Below are 25,837 nucleotides of genomic sequence, written 5' to 3'. Positions count from 1 at the left end.
TTTAATCCTCATTATTTGTACAAAGCTTTTACTAACACAAACTTAGTTGTTTATGTATTTGTATTAAGGTAGAATTACATACCATGCGTTCAATGCGTACAATGCGTCCGATGATTGAAGAGTTGAAATTTCTCTTTGAAATCAAAAACTCGAATAGTCTGCCGCAAACATAAAAAAAATCAACTCTTCCATCAACGCACGGATTGACGCATGGTGTGTAATTCAACCTTTACATCGAATAGAAATCATTTGTTACATTTGTATGCGTTTTAACTAGACGTCAACGATACCTTTCTCCATCTCTTTGCTTTTGAACAGTTAACGTAATCACATGTAAAAGTTACAGTTTTTGTAAAAGATATATATTTAGTAAAATATAAAATTTGTTTTATAGGATGAACAAACGCCCAAAAATCCATCTATCAAGATTCCTGTTGTTTGAAGTATATTTAACATACCTTGGTACCTTTCATAATAATTAGTGAAAATGAGAAATAACAATACAAATGTTTTAATTGAAATATAAAATGTGAACATTTATTTTATATAATTTTGTCTTTACCAAATAAATATGTTAGTATAAATATAACTAAAATTTTTTATTTAATTATAGTCATTTACAAATCTATATCATAACCAAAGTTTTTGTTCTTAAAAGTGCTCACATCATTTTTACGTCATGCGTTCCAACCGAACACAACTCGTTGCGATGTAAATTATTAATACGGCAGCCAATAATTTGATACATGGTCGTTTTAGTCCGCATTCCCTTGCCAACGAATAACTATTGTAATGAAAGTCAAATGATTATAAAATAGAAAGCAGACAAAAAAATTTAAAAATAAATAATATATATATATATATATATTTATATATATATATATATATATATATATATATATATATATATATATATATATATATATATATATATATATATATATATATATATATATATATATATATATATATATATATATATATATATATATATATATATATATATATATATATATATATATATATATATATATATATATATATATATATATATATATATATATATACACAGTCTTACACAAGTTTACATACGGTTTAAGAAATTGTATTTTCTTTAATTATTAAAATATAATAAAATATGCATATATATGCTTTAGATTTTGTAAATTAATTTGAAAAACAAAGTATTTGTCTATTTTCAAGAAGATGTTTTTAGTCTGGATTATAAACAACAACAAGAAACATGTTTAGTTATAAGGTAAAAACCTCAAGGGTATGTAAACTTATGTGAGACTGTGTATATATATATATATATATATATCTATATATATATATATATATATATATATATATATATATATATATATATATATATATATATATATATATATATATATATATATATATATATATATATATATATATATATATATATATATGTATATATATATATATATATATATATATATATATGGTCCAAGTATTTACAAGGTTTCCTCACTATTCTAAAAATTGTTTTCCCTTTAATTTTTACTACATTTATTATCGGAAATAGAACACAAGTAATATGTTCGATAGTTTATTTATTCCTTGAATGTCATCTAATGCTTTACGACTACCTTTTCAATTACTTATGCAATTTGGACATATTTCCATGGTAAAACTACTAAAGGCACTACATCACAGTCAGCTGTTCACAGCTGAGTATATCCAACTGTCAAACACGTGTTTTGTTACCATTGGTTACATTTTACATGCCGCATGTTATTATGTCAAAAATATGTCTGGTTACTATTGCTTACATATGTTACTATTGCTTACTAACATTAAAATGAAAAAAAAAAAAAAAACATGAAAATATTTAATATTTTTTGTTTACTAATAATACGGTGTTCTCACCAAGCATGTTTTGGGGTTTGAAATATTTCCCCTTATAAGCACTTCAAAACGAGTCGTTTTCGCCATACTAAAAAACAGGTTAAAAACACAAGTTTTCCTCCAAAACAGGTCAATTTTAGAATGTGAACCCACCTAATTTGGAATATACCCTATTCAAAATATTGAAATAAGTTTCAAAATATTGAAATAAGTTTCATAGAAAAAAAAAAAAGAATAAACAAAGGCTTTTAACATGGACATGTGAAAATAACATTAATTTTTTTCCCTTTGCGCTCGCGGTAATTATTTGGACATTGGTTGCATATATGTGAATTTCGAGTAAATGTGAATTTCTAGTTTCCATGGTAACTGTCAAACTAAAACATTTCAACCCGGTGTGAACGGTGAAATGTTTTGGAAAAACGAATGAGGAAAACGAGTCGGGGGGAACATAGCATAACATTAAATTTGTAAACAATATTTACTTCTGGATGTACTTGAATTTTGTTGTTTTTGTTTTTTAATACTGCAACCACCTTGGAATTATTTTATAATGGTAATGTGTATATTGAAAAACAATAATGAACATATTAGGGCTGTTTTCTTTTGGCACTGGATGCAACATTTGTATGGGCTATCCAGAAAATCGTTGCACTGTTGTTCTATCCCGAAATACTATTTTAGCATTTTATACATTAAAAATGTAAGATTTCACCTGTTTTCTGTGATAGTTTTTAAACAGCTGATGACAGTGTTTCGTATTGTTTGGAGATGTTCATGATAAAACTAATAGGTAGTGTCTGCGAAACGGATGATTCTATTTATACACGCAAAAAAATAATTCTTTCCTCCCAAACGAAATTTTAGACAAACAAAGTTCGTTTCTCATTTGCTTTTCGCTGTAAGGAAGTGTATTTGGAAGAAAAGTATATACTTTTTGTGATAAACGTTTATTCTTTTCCAGGATGTAAAAACAATTTCATAAAGACTAACTCAAAAAAAAAAATTTTTCTGGCTAATTGCATTTTCCCTCACATCTTTCTCACTTCCACGAATATTTTTAGTTCTTAGCACCTTTTTCTGTAATACAAACAATGTAGAAGAAATTATACGATTTTATAAATTTTTAAAATTTTTTTACCTTTCGCCTGGACGGAGAATCGAACCGCGGACCATGCACTTTGTAAGCCAACACACTAACCACTGAGCTATGTACCTGTTATGGTCATCAATAGATAAATATCCATATAAGTTATATTTATATAGCATAGCTTGCGGCGCCCACGAACCGAATAAACAAAGTTTATTTAACAGAAACAAACATTTAGTTTGGCACCGTGGAGCAGTGGTTGCTACGTCTGACTCTCATGCCAAGGGTCGTGGGTTCGATCCCTGCTTCGACCAAAGTTTTTTTTTGTTTTTTTTTTTTTTTTACATACATTCTACATATGTTCGGAAGATACCGAAAAAAATGTTCAACATTACATTGTACTATATTAAATTTTGAACTGTAAAATGTGTTTTATTAAAGACCAAAAGTCTGAAAAGAACAGTGTTTGATATAAACGAAATGGACCCTGTTGTTGTTTCAAAAATAACTTTTTTTATTGAAAAAATAAAAACTTTGTAACAAACGAATTTTTTTGGTGATAAAAGTTTAAAATTTTCGAAGCAATTCAAAAAACTCTAACAAAAGAAAAACGTTTTCGGTACAGGTTTTCCAAACGTTTTTTTTCTTTGCGTGTACCCTTCACCACTACTGTGGTACAGGGTATAATAAGTTTGTGCATTTGTATGTAACGCCAAGAAATAGTGGTCATAGACCCATCTTTTAGTATACCGATCAGCTTTGAATTAAATTCTGAGTCGATTTAGCGATATCCGTCTGTCTGTCTGTCCGTCCGTCTGTCTGTATATGTAATTTTGTGCACAAAGTACAGCTCGCAATTTAAGTCCGATCGTCCTCAAATTTGGCATAGGGCCGTTTCTTGGGACAGAGACAATCGCTATTGGTTTTGGAAAAAATCGGTTCAGACTTAGATATAGCTGTCATATATATTTATCCCCGATTTGGTCATAGTTAGCCTGTTTATCAACCGATTTTCTTGAAGTACCGTACATCCAAATATTTTATGCATTTCGAAAATCTTGCAAAATATCAGCCAAATCGGTTCAGATTTAGATATATCTCCCATATATATCTTTCGTCCGATTTAGACTCATATGACCACAGAGGCCAAAGTTTACTACCGATCTTCGTGAAATTTTGCACAGAGTGTAAAATTGACATTCTACCAATGCTTGGCAAATTTGATTGAAATCGGTTCAAATTTAGATATAGCTGCCATATAGTTTTGCCGTGATTTGCTTCAAATTTTGCACAAGGGGTACGTTTAATAGTATCGTTAAGTGTGTCAAATTTTGCTAAGATCGGTTCAGATTTAGATATAGCTCACATATATATCTTTCGCCCGATTTGGACTTATATGGTCTCAAAAGCCAGAGTTTTGCCCTGACTTACTTCAAATTTTGCACAAGCGATACTTTTAACGATACTATTGTATGTGCCAAATATGGTCAAAATCGATTCAGATTTAGATATAGCTCCCATATATATTTTTCGTCCGATTTGGACTTATATGGTCACAACAGCCTGAGTTTTGTCCTGACTTACTTCAAATTTTGCACAAGCGGTACTTTTAACGATACTATTGTATATGCCAAATATGATCAAAATCGATTCAGATTTAGATATAGCTCCCATATATCTCTTTCGTCCGATTTGAACTTATATGGCCTCAAAATCCAGGGTTTTGCCGTAATTTGCTTCAAATTTCGCACTAGGAGTACGTTTAGTAGTAGCGGTAATTGTGCCAAATTTGGTTGAAATCGGTTCAGAGTTAGATATGGCTCCCAGATATATCTTCCGTCCGATTTGCACTCATATGACCAGGGGGGCCCAAGTTATAGTCACATTTACGTGAAATTTCGCATTTTAGATAGCAGCATTATTATTCTAACTATACATGTCACTACTATACATGGCCTACATAAGGGTGAAGGGTATAATATAGTCGGCCCCGCCCGACTTTACACTTTACTTACTTGTTTTTTAATGTTCTCTTCTCCAACGTCATAAAAACCAAACAAAACAATGTTGTCGTTGCGAAAAGAATTAAAATTTTAATGTAGAAGAAGAGTAATAAACATGCGTTGCTTGGTAATATACTTGAAAAATATATAAACAATAAACAAATAACATGCGTTGCTAGGTACTTGTTGCTTAAGGAACCACTTGTTGGAATAAGCACTTGTGCTTGCTTTTGACATTTAGCGAATAGAAAATGTTGTTTTTGTAGAACAGACACCTCTCTTATTCTATCAAGATTTTAATTGTGTTAGGCCCCTAATACGGTGTTCTCACCAAGCATGTTTTGGAGTTTGAAATGTTTTCCCTTTATAAGCACTTCAAAACGAGTCGTTTTCGCCATACTAAAAAACATGTTCAAAACACAAGTTTTCCTCCAAAACACGTCAATTTTAGAATGTGAACCCACCTAATTTGGAATATACCCCGAATAAAATACCCTATTCAAAATATATGTCAAAATATTGAAATAAGTTTCATCGAAAAAAAGAATAAACAAAGGCTTTTAAGAACATGGACATGTGAAAATAACATACAAAATTTTTTCCCTTTGCGCTCGCGGTAATTATTTGAACATAGGTTGTATATACACCCAGAGAAGGAATATGATAACCTCAAACATATTTAAGAGCAAAATGTTATTTTTGGGTGGTGACCATGTAACATGGTTTTCGCAACCATGCTATTCTCTCGGAAATCATGTATCTGATTACGGCAAGCAGGTTATATTTGACGAGAAAATAAAATTTTAGTGACAAATATGTTACATGGTCACCATACAAAAATAACATTTTGCTCTTGAAACATGTTTGAGGTGATCATATTCCTTCTCTGCGTGTATGTGAATTTCGAGTAAATGTGAATTTCTAGTTTCCATGGTAACTGTCAAACTAAAACATCTCAACCCGGTGTGAACAGTGAAATGTTTTGGAATAACGAATGAGGAAAACGAGTCGGTGGAAACATAGCATAAGTTGACATTTTTACTTGTTTCAGGCTAACTAAAACATGTTTTAATGTAATCGAGCTTACAAATAGCAGACAATGTTTGCTAGTTCAGCAAACAGTGACTGCTTTCTCTTTTTCAGCAGGCTTTTTGTTGTTTTAGCAGAGCTTTCTTCTGTTTGAACTAACAAATTTCTTTGGGTGAAGATATATAACACAGTTTGAGGAAATACTTGGGGGAGATGCCAAACCCCTTTAGCTACGCCTATGTCATTAATAAAATATATATAATGTTTCTATATTTGGTGTTGGAAATCTTGTGATATTTACCAAATATAAAAACATATGTTTGTGTTTCTATTAAAATATATGTTATACTACTCACCTTTGGCTCCGTGCTAAGCGCCCATAACTCTTCTTCATCATTAAGATTCATTGCCAATTTTAACCCAGTTACAAAGCGCCATTGCTCTGTGCTGTAAGCCATTACATTTATATTATCAGCAGAATAAGGGATATTTTCCTTCCAGCTGACCAAAGCGTTGGAACCTATTAAGGAGCAATAGAGATTTCCAGAAGAGTCCATTACTTCCGATTCACACTGGGTACCACGAGAACCTAGAATCGTGAAGTATTTGTCTGTTGGATGATAGTCTTTTGGATAGTACCACATGGACTCATTATTAACTATTTTCAAATGTAATCGTATTTCTTTATGACTATTTAATGAATGAAAATATAAATAGCGATCTGCAATAAAAAAATGAATTATATTATTTCAATTTTCTTAAATACTTAAATGTACCAATGTGGTATCACAATGGACTGAATAGTTTAAGTGAGCCTGATACATCGGGCTGCCACCTAACCTAACCTAACCTAACCTAACGTAGTGCTTCATATTTGTGGACATTTCCTTTAAACTACGTTCAAACTGTGCCGGAAATCTTAATTGATTGATTTCAGTATGGGTGTTCATGGAAGAAAAAGTTTGCTTTGATTTGATTGGGTACAAAAATAAGATGTTTGTTCCAAACATTTTTAACACAATACATTGTGTATAAAAAGTAGTATATTATGTTTAGAATCGATTTTTTAATATGTTACCACATTTAGAAGTTTAAAGATAATAGAAGTTATACACACAAAAAAAAGTGGGAACTAAAGGAAAACATGTTCATTTATTTAGTTTAGCCAATTTATTTCCATTAAGTTAAAATTTTGTTTAAAATAATAAAATTTACTTGCTTCAGTAAAAAAATCCTAAACTTAAAGCAGTTAGGAATAGTTCATTAACTAGAATAATAGTTCATTAATAGAATGGCATTTTACTAATTCTGTTTTCTTCGCTGGGTATAAGAATTTACTACTGAACAAGAAAACTTTATTCACTGATAACAAAGCATTCGTAAAAATAAACAAAATATGAACTAAAACCAAGTTTACTCAAATTTAGTAAAATTTCTTATAAAATGATAATTCTGACTTCATTTTTTATGGAAAGCTTATCATACATACGAATAACACTTGGCGTAGAAAAATATTTTAATTCATTCGTACTAAGAAGTATTCAATCATTTTAAAACTTAAGGGGACACACTTGTTAGAATATAGGAAATTTTCCTATATTTCTTTTATCTACCTGTAATCGATAACTGTCATTGATGTAATCGGTATGTTTGCGCGTGGGTTGTTTTTTAGTTGGAATCGCGTTGTTGTGGTATACGGAGGAATTGTTAAAAAATAATATAGTAAAATAATATAATAAATAAAATATATAAAATATTTGTTATTTTAAATTAGTGAGAAAAAACTATGTTCGTGATGGTGTATAAAGAAAGAAAACAGAATAACAATCCCTTCATTCGTCTTCATTTTGGAATCTTCAATTAACAGGTAACATTCAGTGACGCTAACCTTTAGTGAAAAAAATTGGTTTATGATTTTTTATTTATAGGTATTGAAATTGTAAAAGGAGGAAAAACTCGTTACGCAGCAACTTATTAAAAGTGAAAGGTACAAGAAGAAGGAAAAATGCGTTTTACAGTTGACGACATTACATGGAAATTGGAAATAGTGGAATAATAAACTAATATTTCAAGGCCAGTCGATGCTGTTGATTCTTAATAAATATATTTAATATATTAATAAAGCATGTATTTTATTGAATAAAAAATTGCCTATATAAATAAATAAAATTGTATTTAAAAACGAAGGTAGGCGGTTCTAAGTTTGAAGTAAAAATATGTAAGATTTGTCCCAATGAATGAAAAAAGTTCAATAAAATCATTCCATATATGAATTCAATTCAGTCAAATTTTTTCATTCTGTAGTATGGTGGTACATACATATAGGAAAATGTTAACTAATATATGGAATGCATTCTATCTAATTTCAACGAAAATCACATCGTTCAAAAAAATAAAAATGTCTTTGGTGCTATACGAAGTTCAACTTTCTTCCCAATTAGTTCATTTTAACTTAAAGAAGGGGTCACTTTTTTCTGGGTGTACTTGTCGCGAAACAACATATTTTTTGTTTAAAAAAATGTTTATACTAAGTTCATAGACCTAATACATGCAGAGAAGAAACATGATTGTCACAATCATATTCGAAGAGCAAAATAATATGATACGAGCTATTTTCGCGGCGACCATGTACAATTTTAACCTGCAACCATGTTGGCTCAGTGTGCATGGTTCTAAGAAAAATATAATTGTCCTCATCTAAAATGTTATTATATTGATAAAAAGAATTTTGTTTGAATGAAAAGACAATGGTCACGATTTAAAATGGTATGGTGTTCATTAAAAAGGGTTTTCTTCTAGTTAAAAGAACATGGTCACAACCTAAAATGTTTTGATCTTTATGAAAAAACTTTTTTCATCGTCGAAAAAAGGGCGCCACTTGAGAAAAGAAAACACAAAATTAACTTTATTTATTTGTTTTTATTTTTTTATAAATTAATTCATTGTTTTTTTGTATTTATAATGCCGTTCAAGCAAACATCATATATTTTTACACACTATTTTATTTCAATATCAACAATAAGTAATTATTCCATATTTACATCGTGCCCATCAAATGTACAAACGCAGACATCATGTAACTGCAAATAAAAATAAATGATCCATATAGCAAAATGCAGAACAAAAAAAGGTAAATTTTTTTCAATTACACTTTCCTTTTTTGTGTTCACACAAAACCACGTGCCACTTCTGAATAAATAAATTAACACAAAACACAGTAATTCCGTATTCTCCGTCCATTCCAAGAAACAACACACGACTGATGCGCAAAATGAAAATCGTGTGTACCTGTCAATGTTTTTATAAAATTCTTTTCGATACAAAATTAAAAAAGTAAATGGTCACAAAAACAATGTACATGGTCTTTATGGCCATGTAATGGTTCTAGACATGTCTATACGTAACCTATAAAAATACTTTTTTCCCTGCAAAAAAGTAAAAAAATTGAATGGTCAGGTACATGCTTTTCCCGACCATTTAATGGTCTCAAATTCTATCATTCAAATGATAGAACATGTTTGCGGTATTTAAGAACCATTCAAATGCTTATTGCCACCATACATTTTTCTCCGCTCGAAACCTATTTTTACAAAGACAAAATACATGGGTTTCGCGGCAATTACATGCTCTAGATAAGCATTAAATGAATGCGGCAACCATGTCCAAACATGGGTTTTCTGTGCGTGTACCTTCCCCTTACATTTTGGTACACATAGCTGAGAAGAATTATTTTTGAACTCAAACAAAGTAGTATTCAAATGGAAACCAACATTTTATTTTCGATTCGACGTTTTTAATTGTTTTAAATATTTATTGTTATTTTTGGGTCATGTATTTTAATGCGAATAAAAGATTATTTTATTTCATTTTTGTCATCCAACGTTTCGCTAGGTGTTTCCAGCTTCTTCAGGGATGGTGTTTAATATAACATGAGACCACCATAAAACTTTTAAATAATTGCAGATTAAAAACTAAATATAACAGAGCTTTCCTGTTATCTAGATCACAGTTGAATATCGACTAAACTAAAGCTATTGTATAAATTGCGTTTGTATTATCTTTATCTTCTTTTCTATTTATTGCACTATGTATTTGTTGTTGGATGGATTTTTTCTTAGAGAAAAAATATGCTCCAAAGACATATTAACTAATGACACAAACTATTATATTTGAATGACAAGACAAATATCATTGCACCGAAAAAAAAGTTAACTATTGTTTACGAAAAATAAACTAAACCGTAGTAAGTGACCATGATTTGGCGCCAAAGATTTTTTTTCGTCTAGATAAGTTCATGATTTTCTTATAAATTAGTTCATGCATTGCATCGCATTTAAGTTCATTATTACTACGGTATGGGAAGAATGTACTCACACTCATTCAAAATATTCCTCCTACCCAGAAAATTTTTTTGGGAAAACTATATTAAGAAATTGGTTTCAAATAAACTGTTTTTCAGTATAATTTTCCAAAAAGTAGATAAATTAAGCCATAAAAGGCACAACAAGCCTGTATACAACTAATAAACTTTTCTTACAATACAAGTAAATTTTCTAAGCCAGCTTAAAGCCAACTTAGTTAGCATTAAACAGTACGAATATTAACCATTAGAACCTCTCTAGCTGCAAATGAAAATAATTACTTTTAATAAGTTGAAATTTTTGTTTTATTACAAATGGACGAAATACCGTTTATAGAAAAACTTATCACTTTGAAAAAATCCATCCAGTAGGTACATTAGTGGAATCATATCCATGGACTAATGGGACGTTTTTGAAATTCTTCTCAGAATATATTTGTAATAAAAAATATTATAAAATTAGACAAAATTTCCACTGGTCAGTTATTTAGTATTAATGGTGGGTATTAAGTTCTAGTTTCGCCGCTAAAATCGCCATTTTTTCAAGATTACTTTTCTTTAATAATCCATTTTAAAGAATATAAACTTTATAAAAGTTTGGCATCAAAGACGTGTACTTTTATAGTATCTTACTGATTTATTCTTGATTTTAGCGACTAAACTCGAACTTAGTACCTTTAGAAATTTTTGTCAAAAAAATGTTTTCACCTCCAATCTGTGTAAATAAAAATCAACCTATTACCACTCATAATGACGTTTATTTTTCATGTAAATCAATTTAAAATCAAAAATTTTAAATCATTAACAAAAATAACAGTTTGGCTGATAAGTCCCCGGTCTGACACATAGATGGCGTCGCTAGTATTAAATGCATATTATTTTTATATAAAGGGTGATTTGTTAAGAGCTTGATAACTTTAAAAAAAAAAAAACGCATAAAATTTGCAAAATCTCATCGGTTCTTTATTTGAAACGTTAGATTGGTCCATGACATTTACTTTTTGAAGATAATTTCATTTAAATGTTGACCGCGGCTGCGTCTTAGGTGGTCCATTCGGAAAGTCCAATTTTGGGCAACTTTTTCGAGCATTTCGGCCGGAATAGCCCGAATTTCTTCGGAAATGTTGTCTTCCAAAGCTGGAATAGTTGCTGGCTTATTTCTGTAGACTTTAGACTTGACGTAGCCCCACAAAAAATAGTCTAAAGGCGTCAAATCGCAGGATCTTGGTGGCCAACTTGCCGGTCCATTTCTTGAGATGAATTGTTCTCCGAAGTTTTCCCTCAAAATGGCCATAGAATCGCGAGCTGTGTGGCATGTAGCGCCATCTTGTTGAAACCACATGTCAACCAAGTTCAGTTCTTCCATTTTTGGCAACAAAAAGTTTGTTAGCATCGAACGATAGCGATCGCCATTCACCGTAACGTTGCGTCCAACAGCATCTTTGAAAAAATACGGTCCAATGATTCCACCAGCGTACAAACCACACCAAACAGTGCATTTTTCGGGATGCATGGGCAGTTCTTGAACGGCTTCTGGTTGCTCTTCACTCCAAATGCGGCAATTTTGCTTATTTACGTAGCCATTCAACCAGAAATGAGCCTCATCGCTGAACAAAATTTGTCGATAAAAAAGCGGATTTTCTGCCAACTTTTCTAGGGCCCATTCACTGAAAATTCGACGTTGTGGCAGATCGTTCGGCTATTCATGATGAAATGTCAAAGCATACTGAGCATCTTTCTCTTTGACACCATGTCTGAAATCCCGCGTGATCTGTCAAATACTAATGCATGAAAATCCTAACCTCAAAAGAATCACCCTTTAGTACCAACCTTCAAATGATTCGTGTCAAAATTTGACGTCTGTAAGTCAATTAGTTTGTGAGGTAGAGCGTCTTTTGTGAAGAAACTTTTGTTATTGTGAAAAAATGGACAAAAAGGAATTTCGTGGTTTGGTAAAATACTGTTTTCTGAAGCGAAAAAATACATCATAAATGTATCAACAGAACTGAATAGCAACGGTTTGGTTGTTTGTATGGCACGTAATTGTTAAATACAAACGTTGTCCAGATATCCAAACAGTCGTACCTTGAGGATGGAGGGGCCTCCTTGATTTTCTGAGCTTCAGATTTGACAATTTTGCTTATTGAAGCAGGCACCGAAGGTTAATGAAATCATTAGTCAAGATGAGTTTCCGATGGAATTCCGGATTCTGCGACTACAACAATGATTTTTTTTAATATATATATATAGTAAATTTTGTTTAATGCGTTTTACATTTATAAATTGCGTAAGTTGTACTTGTTAAAATTCAAATAACAAAAGATTTGTTTTCCTCTATCATATGTTATAATAAATGTAAAAGTCCTTCATGTTTCCATTAAATTCTACAAACCAATTCGAACGGTTTAGTGTGAACGGCCCATCAGTTTCAACAAAAACCTCAATGTAATTATGTGAACTGTAACCACCGTCAGGAGCATCATTTCTAAACGAATTTAACACAAGAAAAGCGAGAAAATTAAGAAATACAATATAATTGTTTTATTTGTGTTCCTTTGGTAAAATGCAGTTTCTTTTATTGCGGAGATTATGTAGGTAGTAGATTGTATTTGTCATTTCCTTCGTAGTCCTTTTCATACATTGTTTTAATATTTTCTAGATTAGGAAAAAGGAAACAACGGTGATACTGGTTACCATGCCCGCCTTGCATTCAAAAGCAACTTTTATTGCAACTTAAAGAAGAGTGATCCAAAGAAATTCCTAAAACTATTTACCTTAAAGAAAAACAAACGAAAAAAAACCCTGGACAACTCTCCAACTCAACTGCCAATACCTCGTTAATTGGCTTTGATGGAATTTAATTTACATTTTTTTGAGTGTATGTAATGCATATACTTTTTGTATTATTAAATAAAATAATATATCTCATATTATATACAAATTATGGGCTTCCTATGCTGTTGAAATATCTCGAAAGATACACGCAGAGAAGGAATATGATCACCTCAAACATGTTTCAAGAGCAAAATGTTATTTTTGTATGGTGACCATGTAACATGTTTGTCACTAAAATTTTATTTTCTGGTCAAATATAACCTGCTTGCCGAAATCAGATACATGAAATCCGAGAAAATAACATGGTTGCGAAAACCATGTTACATGGTCACCACCCAAAAATAACATTTTGCTCTTAAAACATGTTCGAGGTGATCATATTCCTTTTCTGGGTGTACAAATGTTTCAAATAATATACAATCATATCAAATTAGATCTGATTAGATGTGTCTCATTTTTGACATCTGATCACATCCAATTTCATAGTATTTAGATCTGACCAGATATAACCATTTTTCAGATCTGCTCAGATCTGACCATGTCTTGGCTCAGATCTAACCATATCAAATCAGATCCCCCAATTTTTACGCGGATAGTCATAAAAGGACACATACCTGCAGTAAAGAAAAACAAAAGCAGCAACTTTGTAGATTTCGATACCATATCACATCCGTCAAATGTGTTGGGTGCTATATATAAAGGTTTGTCTCAAATACATACATTTAAATATCACTCAATCTGGACAGACTTTGATAGACTTTTACAAAATCTATAGACTCAAAATTTAAGTCGGCTAATGCACTAGGGTGGAACACAATGTTAGTAAAAAAATATGGGAAACATTTAAATCTGAAGCAATCTTAAGGAAACTTCGCAAAAATTTATTTATGATTTATCGCTCGATATATATGTATTAGAAGTTTAAGAAAATTAGAGTCATTTTTTCAACTTTTCGACTAAGCAGTGGCGATTTTACAAGGAAAATGTTGGTATTTTGACCATTTTTGTCGAAATCAGAAAAACATATATATGGGAGCTATATCTAAATCTGAACCGATTTCAACTTAATTTGGCACGCATAGCAACAATGCTAATTCTACTCCCTGTGCAAAATTTCAACTAAATCGGAGCAAAAAATTAGCCCCTGTGGTCTTATGAGTGTAAATCGGGCGAAAGCTATATATGGGAGCTATATCTAAATCTGAACCGATTTCAACCAAATTTGGCACGCATAGCTACAATGCCCATTCTACTCCCTGTGCAAAATTTCAATCAAATCGGAGTAAAAGATTGGCCTCAGTGGTCATATGAGTGTAAATCGGGCGAAAGCTATATATGGGAGCTATATCTAAATCTGAACCGATTTCCACCAAATTTGACACGCATAGCTATAATGCTAATTCTACTCCCTGTGCAAAATGTCAACTAAATCGGAGCAAAAAATTGGCCTCTGTGGACAAAGGAGTGTAAATCGGGCGAAAGCTATATGTGGGAGCTATATCTAAATCTGAACCGATTTGGATGATATTTTGCAAGTTTTTCGAGACTCATAAAATATTCGGATGTACGGAATTTGAGGAAGATCGGTTGATATACACGCCAATTATGACCAGATCGGTGAAAAATATATATGGCAGCTTTATCTAAATCTGAACCGATTTTTTCCAAAATCAATAGGGATCGTCTTTGAGCCGAAACAGGACCCCATACCCAATTTTAGGACAATCGGACTAAAACTGCGAGCTGTACTTTGCACACAAAAATACATCAACAGACAGACGGACAGACAGACAGACGGACATCGCTAAATCGACTCAGAATTTAATTCTAAGACGATCGGTATACTAAACGATGGGTCTCAGACTTTTCCTTCTTGGCGTTACATACAAATGCACAAACTTATTATACCCTGTACCACAGTAGTGGTGAAGGGTATAAAAAACCACACACACGATCCCCTTCTGATCTCGCTTTTCCCGTCAAGGATTATATTAACTACTTTTTATTCTACTTTATCTAAAACTTTCAATACGAGGAAAAATACTCCAACTTATAATAAAAACAAGTAAGGAAAGTCTAAAGTCGGGCGGGGCCGACTATATTATACCCTGCACCACTTTGTAGATCTAAATTTTCGATACCATATCACATCCGACAAATGTGTTGGGTTCTATATATAAAGGTTTGTCCCAATTACATACATTTCAATATCACTCGATTTGGACAGAATTTGATAGACTTTTACAAAATCTATAGACTCAAAATTTAAGTTGGCTAATGCACTAGGGTGGAACACAATTTTAGTAAAAAACCAGTAAGGAAAGTCTAAAGTCGGGCGGGCCGACTATATTATACCCTGCACCACTTTGTAGATCTAAATTTTCGATACCATATCACATCCGTCAAATGTGTTGGGGGCTATATATAAAGGTTTGTCCCAAATACATACATTTAAATATCACTCGATCTGGAAGAATTTGATAGACTTCTACAAAATCTATAGACTCAAAATTTAAGTCGGCTAATGCACTAGGGTGGAACACAATGTTCGCAAAAGTTTATTTATGATTTATTGCCCGATATATATGCATTAGAAGTTTAGGAAAATTAGAGTCATTTTTACAACTTTTCGACTAAGCAGTGGCGATTTTACAAGGAAATTGTTGGTATTTTGACCATTTTTGTCGAAATCAGAAAAACATATATATGGGAGCTATATCTAAATCTGAACCGATTTCAACCAAATTTGGCACACATAGCTACAATGCTAATTCTACTCCCTGTGTAAAATTTCAACTAAATCGGAGTTAAAAATTGGCCTCTACGGTCATATGAGTATAAATCGGGCGAAAGCTATATATGGGAGATATATCTAAATCTGAACCGATTTCAACCAAATTTGGCACGCATAGCTACAATGCTAATTCTACTCCCTGTGCAAAATTTCAACCAAATCGGAGCAAAAAATTGGCCTCTGTGGTCATATGAGTGTAAATCGGGCGAAAGCTATATATGGGAGCTATATCTAAATCTGAACCGATTTCAACCAAATTTGACACGCATAGCTACAATGCTAATTACACTCCCTGTGCAAAATTTCAACTAAATCGGAGGAAAAAATTGGCCTCTGTGGTCATTTGAGTGTAAATCGGGCGAAAGCTATATATGGGAGCTATATCTAAATCTGAACCGATTTGGCTGATATTTTGCAAGTTTTTCGAGACTCATAAAATATTCGGATTTACGGAATTTGAGGAAGATCGGTTGATATACACGCCAATTATGACCAGATCGGTGAAAAATATATATGGCAGCTATATCTAAATCTGAACCGATTTTTTCCAAAATCAATAGGGATCGTCTTTGAGCCGAAACAGGACCCTATACCAAATTTTGGGATAATCGGATTAAAACTGCGAGCTGTACTTTGCACACAAAAATACATCAACAGACAGACAGACAGACGGACAGACAGACAGACAGACAGACAGACAGACAGACGGACATCGCTAAATCGACTCAGAATTTAATTCTAAGACGATCGGTATACTAAACGATGGGTCTCAGACTTTTCCTTCTTGGCGTTACATACAAATGCACAAACTTATTATACCCTGTAACACAGTAGTGGTGAAGGGTATAATGAGAATAAGCTTTTTCTAGTAAATTGTCCACATTTTGTAGTAAGATTTTTATATTGCCTATGTATTTTTATAATACAATCAACGATGCATCAACTACTGCGATGGACATTTATTTAAGAAAAATCCTTCTCATTTCGTAGTTAGTGAACTACAAAAAAAAAAAATTACAGAAATTTTCCTTTAACTAAGTTAATTTTCGTTGTGGTTACGAAAAATTTACTATATTAGAGTACATTTTTTGAACTATTAAAAGTTTTTTCTGCGTGGAACTATTTGATCATAAATATGTGTTATTATTATGGACAAACATATAGTTTTGGGAAAATAATATCTGCGGACTTATGACCAAACCCCATAACCCCATAGGACAAATTCTACAAAATTGTATGTAGTGTGTAGGTTTTGAAGGCGCATTTGTCTGTGTTTACAGATTTTCAACATCTGCCCAAAATTGTTAGGTATATAATGGTGAAAACAACATAAGTCGCGAATTTTTTAAGTTTAATTTTGACAAAACATATCTCATTATATGTTGTAAAATAAAATCGAAATATTTGTATAATACTTTTGACAAAAAAACATAAGTCCATAAGGTTTGTGTAATTGACCAATTTTGTTTACAAAACAACATATTTCGAGTCATGGTGTTTTGTCGAAAAAACAAGTAAAAACAAGTATATACAGCAGTAAGTTCGGCCGGGCCGAATCTTAAATACCCACCACCATGAATCAAATATAATAGTTTACTTTGAAAACTCTTCGTCGTAGCGGGTTTCTTGATAATATATAGATTTTTAGGGGGTTTGATAACAAATTTTCTCCCAAGCAAATCAGTTCAATCCGATTCTACCTATGAAGACTAGATCCGATTTATGTGAACCAATTTTGTTTGAGTTTTAGAGAAATCATAAACATATCGTATATATGATGAAATAACGCCTTGATTTGAAATCTTAAATCTGTAGATTTTTTCCGACAATATTTAAATGAATACGATGAGTAAAATCTGGAAATTTTACTTTCAATTTCAAGCAATTTTCATGATCAGTGCGCCTTTTTTACCCTGAAAGAAGTGTTTTCTTTTATACCTCTAGATTTTCAATTTTTGGCAAATCGGATAGAAAATACAGTTTATAGACGCCCAAGAAGCAAAATCGGGAGATTGGTCTATATGGGGGCTATACCAAAACACGGACCGATACGGACCATTTTCGACACACCTCTTTATGGTCCCAAAATACGTCTAGATTTCCAATTTCAGGCAAATCGGATAGTTTCTAGACGCCCAAGAAGAAGGACCGATACGGACCATTTTCGACACACCTCTTTATGGTCCCAAAATATCTCTAGATTTCCAATTTCAGGCAAATCGGATAGTAAATACAGTTTCTAGAAGTCCAAGAAACAAAATCGGGAGATCGGTCTATATGACAACCAAAACATGGACCGATGGCACACCTTTTTATGGTACCTCTACATTTTCAATTTCATGCAAATTGTATAAAAACTACGGTTTTTATAAGCCCAATACCCCAAATCAGGAAGTCGGTTTATATGGGGACTATATCAAAACTTGGACCAATATAGCCCATCTTCGAACTTGACCTGCCTGCAAACAAAAAACAAATCTGTGCCAAATTTCCAGACGATAGCGCCATTATTGAAGGCTGTAGCGTGATTACAATAGACAGACAGACGGACATGCTTATATCGTCTTAGAATTTCTCCCTGATCAAGAATATATATGCTTTATATAGTCGGAAAACGATATTTCGATGTGTTACACACGGAATGACAAACTTATTATACCCCCATCACCATTCTATGGTGGTGGGTATAAACAGGGCTGCCAATTTTGCCGATTTATCGGCATTTTGACGATTTTTTACTCAAAAAATAGCATATGCCGATTTTCCGATTTTTGCACCAAAAATGACGATATTAGTTCGGTTCAAAAATTTGGACTAGAAGCAGTTCGTTTACACATTTAGAGCCACCAAAAGAGAGAATACATTTGACAATAGTCAGATAGAGCAATTGCAAGTTTTTGCTAGAGATTTCACACATGTAGGAGCTATACCTCACTTTACCAAAATTTTATTTCTATAGATAATTTTGTCAAAATTTTATTTCTATAGAAAATTTTGTTAAAATTTTATTTCCACAGAAAAAGTTTTCAAAATTTAAGTTCTATAGAAAATGTCGGTACATTTTTATTTCTATAGAATTGTTTTTTTTTTTTCAAAATTTTACTTCTATACACGCTCACAAAAAATCGCTTCTGTAACATATACTCCCAAACATATTTTGCTTCAAGCATATACATTTTTGGTAATTGCCCAAACATTTATATGTTTGATCTCTTCCAATATATAATATGTTTGAAAGCATATTGGTCTAAACAATATATGTTTGGGTAGTCTAAGTTCCAAACATTTTGTATTTTTGCATCCAAATTCAATAATGTTGTCTTCCAAAAAACAATATGTTATTATGTGAACGTATAATATGTTTGGAAGCATTTTGCACCCAAAAATATTATATGCTTAAAAAAATTCTCCCAAACAATATTGTGCTCAAAATTTTATTTATTTATTTATATATTTACAACCATAATGAATTATGAAAATAAACAGGTAATATAGGTGCTACCAACATAGGTTTTCGACCTGAATGCTCAAAATTTTGTTTCTGCCTAATTGTATATTCCCCCACATCTTTCTCACTTCCACGAGATTTTTTAGTTCTTAGCACCTTTTTCTGTAATACAAACATTGTAGAAGAAACTATTCAATTGTATGATTTTTTTTTTTAATTTTAATTTTACCTTTTGCCGGACGGGGATTCGAACAGCGGACCACACAGTTTGTAAGGATCAAAGAAGTAGCTGATCAATTGCCCAAGGAAAAATAAAATGTTAATTTTGTAATAACAAGCAACAACCACCAACTTAATTCAATATCGCTCCCTGTTAAATAGCGCTCCAAGCTACTAAACACATATATGTTAATAGGCTATTTCTAAATTAATATATGTTTGCATCCAAGCATATTATATTTACAAACATTTTATGTCCCAAACATAATATGTTCTAACATATTAACATATATGTCCCAAACATGTTATGCTAGTTTATGAACATTATATGCTTACACTCAAAAATATTGTGTTTAAAAATTTGTGTTCCAAACATATAATGTTTATAGCCAAACATATGAAAAACAGTCTTTTTCATCCGTGTAGAAAAGTTTGTCAAATTTTATTTTTATAGAAAATTTTGTCAAAATTTTTTTTCTATAGAAAATTTTGTTAAAATTTTATTTCTATAGAAAATTTCGGCAAAATTTTATTTCTATAGAAAAATTTGGCAAGATTTTATTTCTATAGATTTTTTTGCAAAATTTTATTTCCATAGAAAATTTTGTCAAAATTTTATTTTTATAGAAAATTTGGTCAACATTTTAGTTCCGTAGAAAATTTTGTCAACATTTTATTTCTATAGAAAATTTTGTCAAAATTTTATTTCTATAGAAAATTTTGTCAACATTTTTTTCTATAGAATATTTTGTCAAAATTTTATTTCTATACAAAATTTTGTCAAAATTGTATTTCTTTAGAAAATTTTGTCAAAATTGTATTTCTACAAAAACATTTGTCAACATTTTATTTCTATAGAGAATTTTGTCAAAATTTTATTTCTATAGAAAACTTTCTCAAGCCTTTATATCTGCAGAAAATTTTGTCAAAATTGTATTTCTATAGAAAATTTTGTCAAAATTGTATTTCTATAGAAATTTTTGTCAAAATATTATTTCTATCAAAAACATTTGTCAACATTTTATTTCTATAGAGAATTTTGTCAAAATTTTATTTCTATAGAAAACTTTCTCAAGCCTTTATATCTGTACATAATTTTGTCAAAAATGTATTTCTATAAAAAATTTTGTTAAAATTTTATTCCTACAGAAAAAGTTGTAAAAATTTTATTTCTATAGAAAATTTCCGCAAAATTTTATTTCCATAGATTTTTTTTCAAAATTTTATTTCTATAGAAAATTTTGTCAAAATTTTATTTCCATAAAAAATTTGTCAACATTTTATTTCTATAGAGAATTTTGTCAAAATTTTATTTCTATTGAAAACTTTGTCAAGCCTTTATATCGGTAGAACATTTTGTCAAAATTTTATTTCTATAGAAAATTTTGCTAAATTTTATTTTTAATAAAATTTGTGCAAATTGTCAAATTTTGGAAAATCGGGCAACATATATGTAAATATTAAAGTTCTTTATTTTTATTTTTAAATAAAAAACTTACTGAAGTGAAACTATATTTAAAAAAAATATTTGTTATACTATGTTTTGAATTTCATAGCATTGTATAAAAATGTTTTTTATTTTTAAATTTTATTTTTATACAAGACTGAATTCATTATGATTTTGTTGTGTTAATTTTTCTTTTCTTTATATGAAATAAATGGTTTTGTTTTTAATCAAAAAATTATTTTGGTTTTAATATTATTAACATTGCAGATTTTTTGACGATTTTTAAAATGGAAGTGACGATTATGACGATTTTTTCGGAAAAAAGTGACGATTATTCTTGAAATTTTATTGGTAGCCCTGGGTATAAATAGGAGTGGTTTTCAATAACACATTGAGTTGGTCTAGTCATGTAACATAAACACAGTCGTTGGTCAGACATATGCAAAGTTACGTGCTTTATGGGGTTACTTATTCATACACACCAGTCAATATTCGACTTCTCCTGGCAAAAAGTCTTTTGATACCGGGTTTAATTTACGGATCTGAATTCTTCGCAAATTGTGTCTCCGTGACATATTAACAAAACAACATATTAACAAAAATGACCCAAACATGCTTGTGAATATTATATGCTTGCACTTAAAAATATTGTGTTAAGAAATTTGCGTTCCAAACATATAATGTTTACACCCAAACATGTGGAAAACAGTATTTTTCGTCCGTGTGAATTTTGGAATTGTAATTGACTATGGTACCAAGTAGTGGTCGTTGCCTTGTGGGACATACATAGTCGAATTTTTAAGTTTAATTTTGACAAAACAACATATGTTGTCAAATACATATTCAAAATACTTGTATGATATTTTTGACAAAACAACATAAGCCTACACGGATGAAAAAGACTGTTTTTCATATGTTTGGCTATAAACATTATATGTTTGGAACACAAATTCTTAAACACAATATTTTTGAGTGCAAGCATATAATGTTCATAAACTAGCATAACATGTTTGGGACATATATGTTAATATGTTAGAACATATTATGTTTGGGACATAAAATGTTTGTAAATATAATATGCTTGGATGCAAACATATATTAATTTAGAAATAGCCTATAAACATATATGTGTTTAGTAGCTTGGAGCGCTATTTAACAGGGAGCGATATTGAATTAAGTTGGTGGTTGTTGCTTGTTATTACAAAATTAACATTTTATTTTTCCTTGGGCAATTGATCAGCTACTTCTTTGATCCTTACAAACTGTGTGGTCCGCTGTTCGAATCCCCGTCCGGCAAAAGGTAAAATTAAAATAAAAAAATCATAAAATTGAATAATTTCTTCTTCAATGTTTGTATTACAGAAAAAGGTGTAAAAAATAAAATTTTGAGCACAATATTGTTTGGGAGAATTTTTTTTAAGCATATAATATTTTTGGGTGCAAAATGCTTCCAAACATATTATATGGTCACATAATAACATATTGTTTTTTAGAAGACAACATTATTGAATTTGGATGCAAAAATACAAAATGTTTGGAACTTAGACTACCCAAACATATATTGTTTAGACCAATATGCTTTCAAACATATTATATATTGGTAGAGATCAAACATATAAATGTTTGGGCAATACCCAAAAATGTATATGCTTGAAGCAAAATATGTTTGGGAGTATATGTTACAGAAGCGATTTTTTGTGAGGGTGTACACTCTGTAATTGATCAATTTCTTAAAAAAAAGACAAAATATCTCGAGTCATGGTGTTTTGTCGAATAACAGATTCAAACAAAGGCACATTTAACTTCAGTTGTGTTGTTTTCTTAGTCAGGATTCAATGCGAGAAAAAACTATAAATAGAGATATATTATTTTTTGAAATAACATTTCAATTGACAAAACAACATAAGTCAGTAATTTTTCTGGTGAATTTGGTAAAGTGGAAAATTAAGGTCTATCACGCAAATATTAAACACTTTCCTGATGTTTTCTACATTAATTTTTTGTGACCCCTTAAAGGTGTATTTTCGCTCTCCTGTACAATTGAGTTTTTAGACTTATGCAGTTTTGTCATAGATCCACATATATGTTATTTGTATTTAGTATTTCTTAAAGATGACAATATTTTAGATTGCGCCCATGCCAATTTAATTGGGAGAACTACATTTTTGTCGAAGACCACAGTAAAAATTTTCTTTTAATTGAAATTCGTTATGTCAAGATCGTAACAGCTTAATTGCGAGATCATGGTTACGGCAAAATATATTATTTGCCACAAGAAACAAATCATTTTATTTTGGTCTTCGAATGTGATCTTGACAAATCCGTTTCTGCTCTGCGTGTGGGGCGTAGGGTAAATCATTAAACTAAGAAAGGCATTCATGAAAAAAAGACAACGAACGTTCTTGTTTTGGTGTTTATCAAATTCGAACGCTGTTCAAGATTTTTTTCAAATGTATAAACAAATAAAACAGATACATACCTTCCAGTTTTCTATTCTTCGGGCTAAGACTTACGGTGAATATTCCGTCGTGGACATTGTTGATCAATGTTCTATCCGGTTTCATAAGATCGTGTTCAATACGCCATGATTTGTGTCTCAGCATATCGTAGACAATTAAACCGTGGCCCCAGGCATCGGCTACATATAAATGGGTATTCTTACAATCGTCTCTGGATGGTATATCCGCAACCATGTCTGTATAGACTGAGATACCAGCTTTGTAGTTGTTTGCAGGGAACACATACCGTTCGATCAATTCGTTTGATGTCAAATCGAATACTAGAATTTGTGGAGCACACAACTGAAGAGAATGGATTTGGCCTGAGTCCAAGACCCATAGTCGTCTACATTCATCGATCTAAAAGTATACAATAATATGCTTACATTTATACATTACATTTTTATCATTTCATTTAAGAACTTTGTTCGTTTTTAAATAAATATATTAATGTCATAGCTTTACAATAATTACAATGAATCCCATTGATCTCATTTAAAATAGTTTTCAAAATCAAAAGGGGAGACTAACCCCCCCACAAAAATGTATTTATTATTGAATATCATCTCATACAGGTAAAAGTAATGAAAACTTTTATTTACCTGTATGAGATGGTATTTACCATTTTAAATTGGGCGCTCTCTTGCTTAGCTTGTCCTATTATTAAGACAAGTACTTAAATAATGCGCTCGAAATACATATTTTTTCATACTTACATATGTTCTCAGAGCGGAGGTTATTCCAGTACAATTGGTACCATGACTATGGTGCCATTCATAGCTAGGGAAGGATTCAACCTTCGGATTTAGCTGCTTTCCACGATCATTTGAAATTATTGTGGCCAATGAGTAGGGAACGCCAAAATTGAGACGTGGTATTGTCAAAAAAGTTCTAAATGTGTTATTATCTAAAATAAAAAAATAATTAGATTCGCATCCCAGTAAAAAAAGAGCTCCCAAGAGAGTTGGATCCCCACAATGTGATCCAGAAGTTGTTCAGATTTGAATAAATGTCGATGAATTTTACAATGTTTTGTCATATTTTGAAGGGATAAATTAGAGTTAAAAATTTTATGAAAGACAGACAGACAAGACAGACACAATTTAAGAAAAATTAACTCATTTGCATAGCATAATTTCTGCTTGAAGTCGAGGCTGAATTTGAACAATTGTGTTGTCGTTAACGCGCTTGTAAAGGACTTTGATAGCATATGAAGAAAACAACTTGAAAAACGAACATTTTAAATTTTTCTTCAAGTTTGCTCCAAATTTAATAGAGAATCGCGTCTTAAAATTATCGTTACTTGAATTCTCAGCTTCTTTGGCATGGAATCAATACCAAAATCATTAGTAAAGACGAAATCTTTGGAACCAGTTATGCTTTTTTCAGTGTATAATCATACATTAATTTAGAATATTGGAATTTCTCTTAACAACATGGGTTTTACCTCTGTACTCAATGTCAATATCCACTGGTAATTGTATTCTGTTCAAATCGTAGTAGCCCGCGTTTAAAGCCATATCTTTAACCATTTCTGTTGGGAATGTCATTTCAATACCCTTAGTCCATTTGTACAATGTAAAGAAATTCCTTTGATGCAGGCGTGCCTCAGTAACTACATCCTTCGAGACTAAACAACAACCATAAATCAAAGCAATTGCCAAACCAAACATACTTATAAGAACTTTCACTATACTTCCGATTAAATAGAACGTCTTTACTTCGCCTTGGCCACATACCAACTAACCAAAATTCAGTTACTATGGGTATGCCTTCTATAAAGCTGTATGAATGAAGGTACATCCAGAAAGATGCAACTTCATATGCACGCATATCAAGCCGCAAAAGAGCCCAAACACATCATACAATTGCACAGTGGGAATTTTTTGTATTGATTTGTACCCATGATATTGACTGTATACACGCAGAGAAGAAACATGATTGTCACAATCATATTCGAAGAGCAAAATAATATGATAGGAGCTATTTTTGCGGCGACCATGTAACATTTTCACCTGCATACAAATAATTTTGTTTGAATCAAAAGAAAATGGTCACGATCTAAAATGTTATGGTCTTCGTCAAAAATAGCTTTCTTCCAGTTAAAAGAACATATTCACCACCTTAAATGTTTTGATCTTTATGAAAAAACTTTTTTCGTCGTCGAAAAAAGGACGCCACTTGAGAAAAGAAAACACAAAATTTATTTTATTTATTGGTTTTTATTTATTTATAA

The 25,837-nt window shown here is 31.2% G+C and overlaps 1 protein-coding gene and 1 long non-coding RNA gene across 3 annotated transcripts; one reads left to right on the top strand and one right to left on the bottom strand.

Moving 5' to 3' along the window:
• On the top strand, positions 1 to 595 carry LOC142227530 (uncharacterized). Its single transcript, XR_012719885.1, has 2 exons — positions 1 to 333; positions 395 to 595. It is a non-coding gene; the product is annotated as an uncharacterized LOC142227530 (long non-coding RNA).
• Positions 510 to 25,326, bottom strand: yellow-e3 (L-dopachrome tautomerase yellow-e3). 2 transcript variants are annotated; one of them, XM_075298060.1, is made up of 5 exons: positions 25,049 to 25,326; positions 24,318 to 24,508; positions 23,583 to 23,961; positions 6,357 to 6,721; positions 510 to 784 (listed from the first exon to the last, which is right to left on the bottom strand). In XM_075298060.1, the coding sequence occupies exons 1-5, from the start codon at positions 25,272 to 25,274 to the stop codon at positions 662 to 664; spliced, it is 1,284 nt and encodes a 427-aa protein (XP_075154175.1). In that variant the 5' UTR covers positions 25,275 to 25,326; the 3' UTR covers positions 510 to 661. The 2 variants fall into 2 exon arrangements, with proteins under 2 accessions (XP_075154175.1, XP_075154177.1); XM_075298062.1 differs by having other exon boundaries at positions 6,357 to 6,589.
• Between the last annotated feature and the right edge of the window lie 511 nt (positions 25,327 to 25,837).

The sequence above is a fragment of the Haematobia irritans genome, chromosome 1 (genome assembly GCF_050003625.1).
Source record: "Haematobia irritans isolate KBUSLIRL chromosome 1, ASM5000362v1, whole genome shotgun sequence".
NCBI lineage: Eukaryota > Metazoa > Arthropoda > Insecta > Diptera > Muscidae > Haematobia > Haematobia irritans.
This window is presented reverse-complemented; position numbering and strand designations above follow the sequence as displayed.

Excerpts from the sequence above, each read along its gene's own strand:
- yellow-e3 (XM_075298060.1), bottom strand. The coding sequence starts at position 25,274 with ATGTTTGGTTTGGCAATTGCTTTGATTTATGGTTGTTGTTTAGTCTCG. Across the intron at positions 6,722-23,582 it reads GAAGAATAGAAAACTGGAAG|ATCGCTATTTATATTTTCAT; the intron begins GTATGTATCTGT and ends TTTTTATTGCAG. Across the intron at positions 785-6,356 it reads CGCTTAGCACGGAGCCAAAG|TTATTCGTTGGCAAGGGAAT; the intron begins GTGAGTAGTATA and ends TCATTACAATAG.